The sequence below is a fragment of the Grammomys surdaster genome, unplaced genomic scaffold (genome assembly GCF_004785775.1).
Source record: "Grammomys surdaster isolate TR1022 unplaced genomic scaffold, NIH_TR_1.0 125940, whole genome shotgun sequence".
Lineage (NCBI taxonomy): Eukaryota > Metazoa > Chordata > Mammalia > Rodentia > Muridae > Grammomys > Grammomys surdaster.
The window spans coordinates 3,296,581-3,312,429 of NW_021620762.1; the positions used below are offsets into that span (position 1 = coordinate 3,296,581).

The following is a 15,849-nucleotide window of genomic DNA, read 5'->3' on the forward strand; positions in this document are numbered from 1 at the left end:
TAGTTTCATCTTTACCCAGCACAGTGCTTACTTACCTACACTAGGTATGTGGTTCACTCGGTGACCAGATTAATCAAACAATTCATGAACACTGCAGGTCGTACGAACCAGATTCCCAAACATCTCTAGAACTGGTCCTCAAATTTGGATTGAGCCATCCTGAAATCTCTCCCCGCCTTCTCGAGGCCCCTTTGCTTTGCTCGGGTAGAAAGAACGTGATTCGTGTGTGGAAAGCGCTATTCCTCTAGAGCAGAGCTGTAATTCGCGTGCTTCGGCACGCAAAGGGTTACAACGGCCCAGGGGCGGAGCCGAACCCATGCCACCTGCTGCGGGAAGAACTGACGCATGCGCGAAGCCCCCCCTCCAGGCTACCTGCCGGGCGGAGCGGAGGAGGAGCGCTTGCGCTCTGGGCCTTTTCCGCCGGGGGAAGTCTCGCGGGGGCGGGGCGCGGCGGGGCGGGGCCGCGTGGGGAAGTTCTCGCGGGACCCTGGCGAGGAGCGGAAGCTAGGCTGCTCTGCTGCTTCTGCGATCGGGCGGCGGCGGCGGCGGGGCGGTGCGAGCGAGGCTGCGGCGGGGACGGCGGTCGGGGCAGCGGGCGCCGCACTCGGGGAATAGCTGCGAGGTTGGCGGCCGCGGGCGCCAGCGCAGGGCGGGCCGGGCCGTTGACAGAGCGGACGGCGCGTCACGGTGAGTGCAAGAGAGCGGGCGGGAAGGGAGCGGGAGCTCCATCGTCCCCGCGCCGCGGCGGGCAGCTCGGGCCCGGTCTATTCGGGGCTGCCGGGGAGGGCCGCTCGAGGGTTAGAGAAGGCTGGGACCCGAGCGCAGCGGCTGCGCAGCCGTCTCCTCGTTTCCCCTTTTGGGGCGCTTCCTTCCTGGTGCCGGTCTTCCTCCCGCTCGGGGCAGAGACCCGGCTCGCCGGTGAGATCTGGTGCGGCGGCCGTCCGGCTGGGTGCCGAGGAGCCCGGAGCAGCCGAGAGGCTCAGGGTGCTGCTCTGAGTCAGGCTGACTGAGCCCGGGAGGCGGGGGATTCGGTGCCGGCTGCTAACGTGGTGATTGATGCTCCTTTGACCCGCAAGGCAACCACGTCACCGTCTCTTGGCATCTTGCGGTCGAATTGTGTGCGGGAATCCACCGTGACTTAGAATGGTTGTTACCCGGACCCGTCGACGGGTCTTTGTGAGAGTTGGGCGCTTCTTTTTTTAGATGGACTAGAGAAAAATACCTGTTTTTTTTTGGGGGGGGGGAGGGAGCAGCAGAAGCTGATGGGAAATGCTAGAAGGGAGGATATTGGGGGAGAGAGCCCCGCTGGTTCATGCCCGTTTGCAACGCTCTTAGGTCGTGTGGGTTTGTAAGAAAGTGATTTTAGGCTGTTTTCAAAAGCTATAGCAGTGCAGTCTGCCGGGAAGCCGAAGCGCTTTTCAACGTCATCTTTTGGTGCTGTTGACATTAAAAAAGAAGCTAGAGAAATTGGCTTTCTTTTGACTTCTTCACCTCTCTTTCACTTTGCTCTGCAGTTTTTGCTTTCTCAGTCTCCGTTCCACTGTACTAGGGACACGAAATGCATTTGGGACGCCAGTCATTGGTCCCTCCACCCCCTTTTAAAAAATAATCTACTTCCCCTTCTTGCTGTTCCCCCGCTATAGTTTTCGAAGTTTCTGCCGGTTTTGGCACTGTTCATTTTCTCCGTCGTTCTAAGATCCCCTTTTCTTTTGGGGGAGAGATACCTTCCCTGTTTGCATTCCTTTTAAACATCCAATGTATTCAGCCAGCCAGAAGGACTACTAGGGAGCCAAAGGGGTAGTAGGGATGGTGGAGGGGGGGTTAAGATCTTCCCCTGGGAACTAGGAATCGCAAAAGGACTGGATTCTTTCCTAAGTAATCGGTAGTGCCACTAGATCACAAGTGGATTTTGCCTGTTTGCTTGCGTTATTTGTATTTTGGTGTTTTTCCTCACAGGCCATGCTTTTGTGCCTAGTATTTTCCTTCTTTCTCCCTCCTGTTTCTCTTCACTGTTAGTAAGAGAGATTGAGTCAGTTTCTAAGTTTTTAGTGAGGTTAGCCATTGTTAAATGAGAAATCATCCATGGAGTTTGTGAAGTAGTATAGCTTGAAATATAAGGGAAGAGAACTTTGGATATTTGTGAATTAAAGCCTACCTATCTATCCTAACTAATGATTTAGTCCTAATCAGGCTTTTAAAAATGATTTTTAATTTTTTTTACATGCTTCTGTGTATTTTGCTTGCATATATACATATATATGCACCATGTGCATGTCTGGTGCCCTCAGAGGCGAAAGGAGGACAAATACCCTTGTACAGGAGTTACAGAGGATTGTGAACAGCCATATGAGTGTCGGGAATTGAACCCAGGTCCTCTGGAAGAGCAGCCAGTGCTCTTTAACAGCCTGAGCTATTATTCTCTCTAGCTCAAGAGTTGGATTTAGGCAGTGCTTACTGTGGTACTAAGGGGTTTTTCATGATTTCCATTATGTCGCAAGAATACAGCAGCCCTCATGGAGAATTATGGGGTGTTAGCCGTAGGAGACAGCAAAACAGAGCTGCCACTCCCCCGACAGGCACTTAGTGGTAGTTACCTGCTGAACTCAGAGGAGCTCCACACCTTTGGCCATGGCTATTGAGATTTTATTGTTTTGTGTTTGTCAAAGTTGATTTTCCTCTAAGTTGCAGGAAGTCTAGTATACATCATTTTTCGTTTTGTTCAGACATAGTGCATTGTCTGGAATGAAAATTTTAAAATTTGCTTAGTGCTTCTTCATTTTAGCAGTGATTCTTAAAATTTGTATGTATAAACATAACCTGCCAATTAATAAATTTTTATCCAATTTTTTTGAGATAAGGTCTTGATATATTGTCCTGGTTGGTCTCAAATTATTTCTCTATTGATTTATTTTGAAACAGGGACAGGGTCTCTCTGTTTAGTCCTGGCTTTCCTAGAACTCTATCTGTAGACTAACTGCTGGCTTTAAACTCACAGAGATTCTCCTGTCTCTGTTTTCCAAGTGCTGGGATTGAAGGTATACACCAACATACTTAGCCCTGGTTTCACTTTGAGCCATCCTGCTTCAGCCGCACCCCAGTGCTTCTGCTGCCACACTTGGAAGGGGACCCTGTAACAGGTCGTGGCAAAACTCCAGCAAAACTGCATAATGTGAATGAAACAACTCAAAATAGCTGCAGGAAGTCCCTAAAACTGACCAGATTCACTAGGCCCCTCCCTGCCAGACTAAGCAGTGAAAGCCAAGTCCCTCCAAGTTGTGAAGAAGACTCTCAGACCAACAAAACTGCAAAGAAGATTCGAGACCAGGCTAACTGCATGGAAGAAGCAGAAACCAGCTGAGCTGCTAGGATAGACCAGAGTCACTTTGAAAAGACACTCTCCAACCTGTTGAGCTGCCTGCAGGCTGTGTTGTGAGCTCCAGGTTTCCCAGCTTTGGTGAGCTGGCACTCAATCTGGGGTGGAATTTGGTTGATGCAGCTGTCTTTGAGTTATTTCTGTTCCTGAAAGCAAGCCCCTCATCCATATTCCTGTAACTCACTCCAATAAAAGTCATTGGTTCGCCAAGTTGGACTTTGGTGGGCTCCCTGTCCGGGATGAGTAGATGGGTGTGTTGTGTCTCTCCAGGAAAAGTTTTGTTACACAACAAGTAGGCACCCAACAATAAATTAATCCCTGAATGGGCTGATTTAAAAATAGGTTTATATACAAAGAACTTGGATTTAGTGCCCCCTCCACTCCCTTGGGAGGAATTCAACCTGTACATGATGGTCAAGCTCATGTTCTGCCATGGACCCAGTTCCTGCAGCAGTGGCTCCCATCCGTTCCAGTGCTAGGGAGTGGTCTTGGCACTTTGCACATAGTAGGTAAACTCCATACCACTGTGCTATATACCTCAAGCCCGTGCTCAGTTTTGGGGCTCTGTCTGTCTGTCTTCCTATCCATTAGTTTGTCTTCTATAACCAGGCCAGTTTCACCTCATTCTGTAGTTGAGTGTGACCCTGAATTTCTGATCCTTTTGCTTCTACCTCCTGAAGTTCGGGGATTGCAAATGTAAACCACCACACCCTGTTTACATAATGCTGGGGATCAAAATCAGAGCCTTGTGCATGCTAGGCAAGCATTCCACCAACCTGGCTACATTTCCAGCCCCATAATTAGTTCTTATGTATGTAAAGTAGTAGTAAGACGTGAGGTGGGGTGATGTAACTTTAAAACATGTCTGACTGTCCGGTGCTGTGATGCCATGAAGCCTAGAGCATAGAGCATGCTATGGAATCCTTTACCACTCGCCCTCAAACTTACCGTGTAGCTTCGGCTGAGCCTGACCTCTCTGTTGCTGAGATTACAGGCATATGCCTTCATATCTTGAACTCAGGGCCTTCAGTATGATAGACAAGTGCTTTTCTGAGGAGTGTCATCCACAGCTCCAGGCTCAGTCCCAGTTTGTAACTAGTAGGGTTGTTAATGTATCTGTCATGAGGTCTTTTGAATTCATAGATTTCGGGTACTAGTTGTAGCTTTACTGTCACATGTAGACTTAGAGTTGAAAATCTTAATCGTCAAGGCGGTTTATTGGGTAGGTGCTGTTGGCCTTGTTTTCCAGTTGAGGTGTTAGTAGGATTTAGAAAATGTAAGTTGCTTCTCTGGCCTCACTTTTTTTTTTTTTTTCCCAGATGCTAAAGAGATAGTTAAACCTGGGCCTTATACCAAGCAAGTATCTATAAGGCCTTTGGTTTGTGATCTCAATATAAAGTTGTCTTAGTTAGGTTTCCATTTCTGTAAAGAGACACCATGACCAAGGCAACTTTTATAAAGGACAGTCTTAATTAGGGCTGGCTTACGGGTTCAGAGGTTCAGTCCATTATCATCAAGGTGGGAAGCATGGCAGCGTCCAGGCAGACATGGAGCTGGAGGAGCTGAGAGTTCTACATCTTATTCTGAAGGTAAATAGGAGAAGACTGGTTTCTAGGAGGCTAGAAGGGTCTCAAGGCCCACCCCCAAAAGTGATAATACTTTCTCCAACAAGGCCACACCTACTCTACTAAGGCTACACCTCCTAACAGTGCTACTTCCTAGGCCAAGCGTATTTAAACCATCACAAAAATAATACCTGCTTACTGGAAACACAGTGAGGGTACTGCACAGAAAGTAATAATAATTTGTTATATACTAGTAGAAAGAACAATCGTCAGCATATATTCATGTGTTATGTTGCTTTACGCAAAGTGGATAAAGAGCTAGGATTATATCGTCTTTGAAAAACAGGAATCAATAAAACTCAAAAACTGTCATTGTCAAAATACCATGTAGCAGAATGACATGCATTTTATGTCAGTCAGAACCTTCACAGACACCTGCAGCACAACTCTACAGTGGTAGAAGAAAGCACATGATCAGGCTCGGGATGAGGCTTAGTACAGACTGTTTGCCAAGTGTTGAAGAGCCCTAGATTGGATTCCTGCACTAGTTTAACTGGGTGCGGTGATACAAGCCTGTAATCCCAGCACTAGGGAGGTCATCCTGTGCTACATAGAGTCGGAAGCCAGCCTGGGCTACAAGAGATGCTATCTCTCAACACAAAGGCAAGGTAGTTTTCAGTATCTGGCACCACATTCAACTTATTTGCAGCAGGTCCTGAGTAGTTTTTTTTTTTTTTAACACTAAGCACTGGTTTATACCTGCAGTCCTAGCACCTGAGAGGATAAGACTGGGGGACCGACCAGTTCAGGACCACAGTAAGAGTTTGTCTCAAAAAACAAACCTCGAATGTCTAAACTTGTGAAAGGTGAAACTTTAAGTAAATCAGTCACATGCAGAAAATCAAAGCAGAGGCTGTTGAGATAGCTCAGCAAGTAAGAGTGCTTGCCGCCAAGCCTGGTGATCTGAGTTCTAGTCCTAGAACCTACTTGGTGGGAATTGAGAACTGACTCCCCAAAATTGTCCTCTGACCTCCACATGTAGTGGGTATATGTGTACAAACACACAGAGATTACTTCCATGTATGTGGCAAATAAAAATTAGCATTTCACTTAGTCAACCTGAAGGGATTAGATTATCCATAACAAAGGAATTGCAGTCTTCCATTAAAGATGGCAACAAAAATCCTGTGCTATACACAATAATATTAAAGGAAGATCTGAAGGTAAGCATGTGTACAATGATTTACACACACGCACACACACACACACACGCACACCCTGGTGACTGAGCCAGGGTTCCAGTGTTTTAGCACATACTCCCCAGTGAGCTGTCCCTCCAGCTCATATATAGCTGACAGTGCTGTGCTCCCCCAAGAAGATGGACAGGGCACACTAACAGTGCCCAGTGAAAGCATCACATGTGTAAAGTCTAAGAAAATAGTTTGTTTTTGTTTTTGTTTTTTGAGACAGGGTTTCTCTGTGTAGCCCTGGCTGTCCTGGAACTCACTCTGTAGACCAGGCTGGCCTCAAACTCAGAAATCCGCCTGCCTCTGCCTCCCAAGTGCTGGGATTAAAGGAAAATAGTTTTAATTGTTGAAGTGATAGAGGAGTTATATCTGAAATGTACCCTAAAGGAGTTTATGATTTTATTTGTGTGTTTTTTTAATTTTCATATTCTCAGTCTTTGTCTCCCTCTCCCCTCACCCCCTCTTTCCCTCTCTCCATGGAATTAGGCCAGCATAGCTGAATGTTGAGTGTCCATGGTGCGGGAAGTCAGGAGAAATGTCATTCATCCAAATATTCTATTTGTTACACCTGTAATACTAAGCCTTTAAATAAGGCCCAGTTTTCTGACTAGAAAAATGTGTTAATAGCTACCTTCTAAGATACACTGAGCATTAAATTGTACATGCAAATCACACACACTCTCTTTCCGGTGTGTGTATGTATGTATGTATGTGTGACTGCAAGTTTAAAAAAAAGAAATACAAATCAAAGCAGTGAGCTGTCAGGGCTGCAGAGATGGCAGGAGTTTAAGAGCACTCATTAGTTCTTCTAGGAGACCCGTGTGTGGATCCCAGCATTTATGAAAGACATCCTATGGACATGTTTAATTTTAATTTCTGCTCCAGGAGATCTAACAGCCTCTTCTGGTCTCCTAGGGCACCAGGCATGCACATGGTGCCCAGATGCACAATCACTCAAAGCACCCAGGTATATTTGAATTTTTTAGAAAATTGTAGATATCAAAAGTAACCACAGAAAATATATTGGGAATTTAAGTGTACTAGGGTACACCTTTGTATTTAATACTTTATATACTTGCTAGGACTTTTTCTTCATTTTTTTCTCTTGAGAGGAGACACCACATAGAATAGCTAAGGGATGACCGTGAAGAACAAGCCATAGTGTGGTTTATTGGGATGATAGCCTTCAGACTTTGCTAAAGGACTACCTACCAGGTGATCTCTTTATCCTTGACAACACTCATGTAGCCACTCTGAATAGTCCCAGGTTTGCTGCTTAGCCTATTTTCAGTTATGCTTAATACCTCAAATGTTAACTTTAGAAAAACCCAATAATAGTCACCCATGCCCCTCAAATGAGCTGCTGATGTGGTGCTAATTACCCAAGAAAGGTGCCACTATAAATAATCTGCTCCCATTCTGCCGGGGCCCTGTTGTCTACCTTTGTTTAGTTTGTTTGAGAGCTGTGTCTGCAAACAAGAATGGGGCTTCATTTTCCCTTAGGTATGCAGAGGTCGAGGTCATGCCCCAGCCCATGATCACACTGTCCCAGTTCAGTGTCACTGGATACACTGGGGAGAAGTGACAGAGTCGTCCTCCTACCGCCTCCTTAGTATAGGACTCCCTTGACTGAGAGAAGCAGTTGTGTGAAGGGAACTGGATGAGGCTGGGGTCTGACCATCTGGCACCAGCCTGTATTTACCTGTGCCCAGAGAAGATACTTGAAGGGGAGACTTGATACACGTACTTGTCCCAGCACTCCAGGGGCCAACCAGGAGGATCACCTCAAATTCTAGACCACTCTGGTGTGCTTATAAGGAGTTCCAGGCCAGCTGAAGCTACACTGTGAAACCCACCCTCCTCTCCAAAAAAGAATAAACCACAAAAACAAACAAACAAACAAAAAACCCAAAACTGCCAGCTCAGATTTGCTGAAACAGATTCTTTTTAAATATAAATGAGAACTTCAGCAGTGTGCTTGTGGTGGGTAAAATAACGCACAGGCAGGCTGTTCCTGGATGTTAAACCCAGGTCATCCATTTGAAGGACTAGGCAGACCCCAGTCTTGGGTATCTTGTGCAAGAGTGGATTTCCACCACCACCCTCTGCAGCAGAGTGCTGAGCTGTCTTTCTCTGTGAGCAGATGACAAGTTGGGCGTGAATGAAGCTGCTGCTCATTGTATCGCCGGCAGTGGGATTCAAAGGGTTCCAGGCGTGCTCTCTCATCTCTTCATAAGAATAAAGAGTAGAGCTACTCGAGACCCAAGTCCTGCGTGGCTTCTGACAGGGAGTGGGAGCATCCTGGTTCTCAGGACACCAGCTGGGGGTGAGGGACGGGAGGGAGTGGCCCGTGTAACCACGTCCAAGGGGTCTGCCTTAAATGGACTTCAGGGACTGCCTTGGGTACGGGAGATGTGTGAAGGAATGCTGGAGGAAAGGCTAAGACTGACTGAAGGAGGCTCTCGCCGGCTCCTGAGTTTACACCCTGCGGGAAGGAAGAGGAAGTGTATTCTGGCATAGCTTAGGCAGCTGCTGCTATTGGCTGCTGGGCCTGTCAGTCGCCTAGGGCTGAGGTTGAAAAGAGGAAGGAGAGCTGTTGCCTGGAAGGGAGGAGGAGGGGGCTGAGCCCTGCGGAGCCAGGGGGCGTGGGGGCTGGGAGTGTAGGCCAATTGGCAGGGCGGGGCTGCCTTCGATCTGGCCACTTCTCTTAATCATCGCTCTTCTGATCCAGGGTGGCATTGTGTGTCCCAGTGTGCAAGAATAGCCCCAGAAGAGGGAAGGCTGAGCCCAGAGCTCCTCAGCAGGGAAGATTCCCTTCCCCCTGCTCCAGGCTGCTGAGCACTGAGCGCGCTCAGAATGGAAGCCATCGCCAAATATGACTTCAAAGCTACTGCTGACGATGAGCTGAGCTTCAAAAGGGGGGACATCCTTAAGGTAAGAGCTCATGTGGTCACTTCCCGCGCTCGGCTGCCTTCCCTCACCGTGGGAAGACACAAAGAAGCTGTGCTTGCTCTTTTGTTAGTGCACACTTTGAACATTTGTCACCAGGTCTGATAGGACAGCTTGCAGTAGAAGCTGAGTGGATGATTAAATGTGACATAAGAGAGCCGCTGTGATGTGTCGTCCTTAACTGCCTTTGTGTGAGTGTCTGTTTTTCTGTTGGTTCAGGAAAAGTCAAAGGAAAGGGATTTGGCCAGGTTTACCTTGTGAAGTTGCATTAAAAATAAAAACATGGGATTTTTAAAAATCTTAAATGTGAATTATTTATGTAAGAGCATTCCTCTAGTCTTAAAACTGCGTAGCCGAAGAACCGTGTGTTCTGTGGTAGGAGCCTAGTGGACTAGAAGCTGCTTGGAGAGGTTGGCATATATTCCCAAACTCACTCAAGAGTTCAGTGTCTTCTTTCTGAGCACACTAATGGAAGTCTACGTAACAGTGTTTAACTTGCCCTTATACACGTCAGACTTTGGCTTTCTTTAGAAGAGCTTGAACAATTACTGCACATTAAAGTCTAACTGCATAAAACGTCGACGCAGTAGAGACGTGAGTCACATCACAGTTCGCAGCTTACTGAGCCCTGCTCTGACATGAGCGTTGGCTTCCCACCTGCACGTGCTGATTTTTACCCAGTTGGCTGGAGCAGGTCACCCGGAGTGAGCGTGGTGGTGGTCTAAGTATGTGAATTTAAGTAAAGAAAAAACTTACTGAGTATTGCCTGTGTCTCTGTTTTGCTGTTCTTCCCTCAGCCTTAATCTAGATTGTTGGGGTTTGTCAGCTGTTTTACTATCTCTGAGAGGTACTCTTTATGGGGGAAGAAAGTGAAAACATGGTTTAGGAAGAAGTATAAAGACTCATGAACCTGTCAATAGTTAACGCTTGCCCTCAGTGCTCAAAGTGAGGGAGTATTGTGTGACAAAAATCCCCCTGTTCACCCAGGAGCTCCAACATACATGGCTACTCAGCCCAGATAGGGTGCTCCCAACAGACTTAAGTATGGACACTGTAAAGTTCAACTTGGTGAACCAGTGGGTTTTACTGGAGTGAGTTACAGGAATGTGGGTGAGGGGTTACTTGCAGGAGGAGGAATGACTCAAAGACAGCTGTGTCATCAGGTCCCACCCCAGAATGAGTGACAGCTCACAACAGCTGGGAAACCTGGAGCTCACTGCACAGCCTGCAGGCAGCTCAACAGGTTGGAGAGTGTCTTTTCAAAGTGACTCTGGTCTAAACCTCTCCCAGGCAACTGGTCTGGAGTCAGTCTTTTTACAGCGCTTCTTCCTTGAGCCTTTTCTTGACAGCTCAGCTTGAGTCTCTGAGATGGGTTGAACTTTTAATTACTTACTTTGCCAGGGAGGGCCTAGTGCATCTGGTCAGTTTTAGGGACTTCCTGTAGCTATTTTGAGTTGTTTACTTTCCTGTTTAAAGAGCTTCCCTGCTGGATGGGATGTTTCAGTCTCAGGAAATTTTCACAATTTCCCACACCAGAGAATGGGCTCTGAAACTTACAAATCAGGGAGCTTGGCTTTGAAGTTCCCATGGATGGGCTGATGCAGTCGTTCCCTGTGCATTAGAAGTATTGTCAGTGAATTTCACATAAGGCAGTAGTAGTGGAGGGTGGCTCCCAGAGTAGAAACCTTTGTTGTGACATGAAGCTCTTTGAGAATCTTTGAGAATCGGACAGAAGAGAAGCAATCCTGGCTGTAGAGCTCCAGTGTCCTCTGTTGCTGGCTTCTTAGAGCAGTAGAACTCAGAGAAGGAATGGAATGCTGGCCACTAAGTGACTGTGCCGTTGGTACAGAGGTCATTTGGTCATTGGTTAGTGTGTACAGTAGATGATCCACTTGTGCTATCTCATAATGAGGCTGTTTACTCAGGCATGCAACATTTGCAGCCTGTACAAAAACTCTTTAGAACCAGTTTTTTTTTTTTTTTAAGATTTATTTATTTATTATGTATACAGCATCCTGCCTGCATGTACATCTGCAGGCCAGAAGAGGGCATCAGATCTCTTTACAGATGGTTGTGAGCCACCATGTGGTTGCTGGGAATTGAACTCAGGACCTCTGGAAGAACAGCCAGTGCTTTTTGTTTATTTAGTTGTTTTTGTTTTTTTGGGAGACAGGGTCTCTGTAGCTCAGGACTACTTAGAACTCAAGCTTATGGGTGAGGCCCGCTATGCCTGACACTGTTTTTGTTTGTTTTAAATGCATAAAGCCCAAACTTGCAGAGCTGGCAGTTCATATTCTTAGTGTATCCTATTGCCTGTTAACACTGGATTAACAAATTAAAACAAAACCAGGGACTCTAAGCAACAGCACTCCCTGATGACTGTCTTAGTTTGTCCTAGACCTAGACCATGAACGGTTGACAAGTTGTTCATGTCCTCCTGGGAGTGTTTATGATGAAGAAGGTGAATCAGAGCGTTCACGTTCACTTTCACATTCTATTTGAGGAGAGACACCCATACACTCGAGTCTCTCCAATTTGGTAGATAACTGGGATATGAAGTCATAGTGCCAGTATTGCTTTTGAACAGTGGCCATTAGCTGTTTGTTGGTAATCTTGTGGCTGTACTCCAAAAACTGAGAGAGCGAGAATGAATGTGAGTGTGTGTGTGCTGATACAGTGCTTGCCCTTTGTCTCGTAGTTCTGGAGCAGCTTCGTGAGGAGGAGGGAGATGCTCTGGTAAGGGTTCTTGGTAAAGCAAGCAGTTTTCTCCTTTCTGTGGGGAGTAAGACAGCTTTGTCACTGTTCTGTGTAGTTTGATAGCTCTTGTGAGCCTAGACACATTTAAAGGTGGCTGGAGTGGCATGGTCCCTTAAACTTTGATTGATATAGGGAGACATTTTCCTCTCCTTCCTTTTCTTGTTTTGTTTTTTGTTTCTTTGCTTGTTCTGTTTTGAGGTTATATCTCTGTTGCCCAGGCTGGTTTCTAAATTCATCTGTCTTTCTTGTCCTTTTATGTAAGTTTGTGTTTTGCTTGCAGAGCAGGGGTACTGGGGCTTAAAACTGAAAGGACTGTTTGCAAGCCTCAAGCCTTTGCATGATTGAATGCACTTAAGTTTCCCATCATCCAGAGGCTTGGAATGGCCCTGAGTAAGGGACTAGGGCTGTAGCTCAGTGGTAAAGTACTTGCTAGGGGTGTGAAAAAAACTCTTTGTATTGGCCCACATAAAACTGCCATGTTGGGATGTATGCCTGTGTACCTCAGGCACTCCTTCATAGGGAGGGATCCAAGGGTTATTTTAAGTCCACCGACTTATGTGAATTCTGTTAGATTTGCTCACTTGCCTTGGTTGGTTCTAGAAGGAAAGCTGCATTCACTCACTACTTTTACTGTCTTCCTGAACTGCTTGAGAAGTAGGTTTTGGGTTCACATCTGCCTGTCTCTGCTGCTTGCATGGGTTCAGTGTTACTGAGCATGCCATGAACCAGACTGGGCTGGTTGCCTTTGCTGTTGGAGAAGAAACAAACTATACTTTCTCTCTTAAGCAGCTCTGCAAACAAAAACAAAAACAAAAAACACATTACTGTGCTAAGGTACGAAGCAGCCCAAGGCTGTCAAGTTACAGTGATTGAGAAGAGGAAAGGGCTGGGGAGTGGTGGCGCACACCTTTAGTCCCAGCACTTGGGAGGCAGGGGCAGATGGATTTCTGAGTTCAAGGCCAGCCTGGTCTACAGAGTGAGTTCCAGGACAGCCAAGGCTGCACAGAGAAACCCTGTCTCGAAAACAAACAAACAAGAGAGAGAGAGAGAAGAGGAAAGGCCCTTTAAAACCCTCTTCACTTAGATTTTTATTTTTACATTTATTTACTTATTTACATGTGTGTGTGTGTGTGTTCTCGAAGCATGCATGTGAAGGTCAGTCATTTTCTCTCCTTCCATTGTGTGGATCCTGGTGCTTGAGCTCAGTTAACAAGTGTAGCGCAAGCACAGTGCCCCGTGGAGCCCTGTCACCAGCCCCAGCGTGTGCTTTTCTTAGGGGAGGTGTAGAGCCCAAACCTGGACTGCTCCCGTCTTTATTGTGTGAGCTGAGTACCTGTGCAGGTCTGGGCTGTTAGGAGTGGAGGAGGATGCTGTGAGAGACACTAAAGGGGACAGCGAGGGCTTTCTGCCTAGGGTCTAATGTGTCTGCATCTCCTGTGTGATATTTGAATAGAAGTTATAAAGAAATAGAAAGTAGGGCTGTTTTAAATTCTAGTGTTGGTATATTGAGAAATACATTTATGATTACCTGTGGGTAGTGTTGACTAAATTAGAGTGTTGTGTTTTAAGTATTTTTTTCTGTTCTTAAAAAAAATTTAAGCCAGGTGGTGGTTCACGTCTTTAATCACAACACTTAGGAGGCAGATGCAGGAGGATCTCTGAGTTCTAAACCAGCCTGGTCTACAGAGTGAGTTCCAGGACAGTCAAGGCTACTGAGAAACCCTGATTCAAACAAACAAAAAACAAAACAAACAAAAAGACATTTTTGAACCTTTTTTGTTATGCAGTGTAATGGGAAGCTGTTTGTACGCGTGCATATAATGTGCTTTGAGCGTATTTTCCTCTTTTAGTGTATCTTTTATGTTATATATATGTATCTGTGTATGTATATGGTTTTCATGTATCTCTAAAGTGTAGGACCCGCAAATGAGAGAAAATACTTGGTATTTGGCTTTCTGACACTGACTTAATTCCTTTAATATAAGTATCTACAGCTGTACCCATTTTCCTGCAAACCATGTAACTTCTTTGGTTAAAAAAACCAATCTTGTGTGTGTATGTGTGTGTGTGTATATATATGCTACATTTTCTTGGTTCTGTTATTGGACATGTACATTGGTTCCATGGCTTAGCTGCTGTGGCTAGTGCTGTGGCAAACACTGATCAGAGACCTCTGATCGAGGTCGGGCCTTGAGGAAGTATGAGAGGAATGACACAGCTTAGTCATGTGGTCTGTTTGGTTTTAGTTTTTAATTTTTCATTGTCTTCATGTGTTTGTATGGTGTGTAAGAGTGTGTCTCAGTGTGCGTGTACAGGATAGAGAACAACCTTGAAGTCAGGTCTGTCCTCTGGCTTTTTTTTAAATTCTATTTAATTGTGTGTGGGGTGCACTGTGACCATGTCACAGCATGCATGTGTAAGTCACAAGACCTTTTGTTGCTTTTGGTTTGCTCCTTCCGTCTTGTGAATCCTGGGGATTGCCCTTGGGTCACCAAGCTTGATGGCTAGAGCCTTTACCTGCTGCGCTGTCTTACTGGCTGGCTTTAGTTTTGAAAGGAATGCCCATGCTGATTTCCACAGTGGCTGGAGTAGTTTCCATTCCCATCAAATGTGTAGAAAGGGTTTCCCTTTTTAAAAAAATCTTAAGCATTTATTGTTACTTCTTTTTTAGATTTTTAAATTTATTTTTATTTTCTGTATGTTTTACCTGCATGAGTGTTGCACCACATGTGGGTATAGTGTTTGAGGAGGCCGGAAGAGGACTGTCATCCTGACAGCTGTGAGGTGGAATGTCTGTAGTTTTAATTTTCATTTCTCTGATGGCTGGTGGGGTTGAATAATATTTGTTCATATATTTGTTGACCATTTGGGGTTTGCTCCTGCCATCTTTTGAGAGCTATCTGCTCATTTCATTGGCCTATTTGTTGATCAGGAGAGTGGTTAACTTTTTGTGTCTTATTTTGCTTTTGTGTGTAGGTAAGAGAAAAAGTCTCATTCTAGGATCTAGCTTGGCCTGGAACTCACAGTATAATGCAGGTAGCCTTGAACTTGAGGTTTTCCTCTTGTGTTAGCCTTCTAAGTACAGGATGCAGATGTGAATACAGGATTGCAGATGTGAAGTACCTAGATGGGAACTGTGCTTTTTTCTTTGTTTTTTCTTTTCTTCTTTTGAGACACTGCCGTTACAGAAAGCACTATGTAGTCAGTCTGGCCTCAAACACATGGGCAATCCTCCTGCCTCAGCCTGTTAGGATTACAGATATGAGCCACTGTGCTCAGCTTAGTTTTTAAGATACCAGTTTGTCATTTGAGTTCTTTCAAGGCGAGTAGATTCCTGACCCTTGTGTTCATTTTGTCAGCTGAGTGTCAGTTTCTACATCAGTGCTGAGAGTGAACTTTCAGTTCCTACATGTCTTGAGGAGCTGGGAGAGAGACCTACTTCCCTCTTCTGGGGAAAGAAATGACTGACATGCGCTCTGCTCCCCTAGAGACTTTGCAGCCTGCCTCTTTGACAGTAGGCTAAACTCGCTGTCAGCAGACCATTCATGAAGCTCTTGCTGGATGTCTTGACCTTAAGAACTTTGCAGTGTTTTCTGGCTCTGTGAAGAACTGCCTCATCATATAGGTGTAGAGGTAGCTCAGAAACTAAGGCCCAAAGAGGGTTCCGCTTTCTCTAGAACTGTGACCCACCCACCATGGGTACTGGAAATCAAACTCTGGTCATTAGGAAGAGCAGCCCACACTCTTAGGAGCAGAGCCATCTCTCCAGCCCTGCTTTTGAAGTTTTTAGGCTAAAGTACACCATAGTTTGTGCTTAATATTAAAACCTTGAGACCTTAAAAAAACAAAACCAAACCTAAATGACTAAGGGAAGTCTTGCTCTACTTGGAAGATACTCTCTGATTTCACCACCTCCTGCATGTGGGATGGAAAACAACAGTTTCCCCCCTCCCCTCCC

At 45.8% G+C, this 15,849-nt stretch overlaps 1 protein-coding gene across 1 annotated transcript in view; it reads left to right on the forward strand.

The window, feature by feature from the left end:
* Positions 1 to 593: 593 nt before the first annotated feature.
* Positions 594 to 15,849, forward strand: part of Grb2 (growth factor receptor bound protein 2) — a 60,805-nt gene continuing 45,549 nt past the window's right edge. Inside the window, exons 1-2 of the mRNA XM_028752909.1 lie at positions 594 to 687; positions 8,917 to 9,119. Coding sequence (XP_028608742.1) covers positions 9,042 to 9,119 — 78 coding nt within the window. The 5' untranslated portion in view covers positions 594 to 687; positions 8,917 to 9,041. The remainder of the gene's footprint in view (positions 688 to 8,916; positions 9,120 to 15,849) is intronic.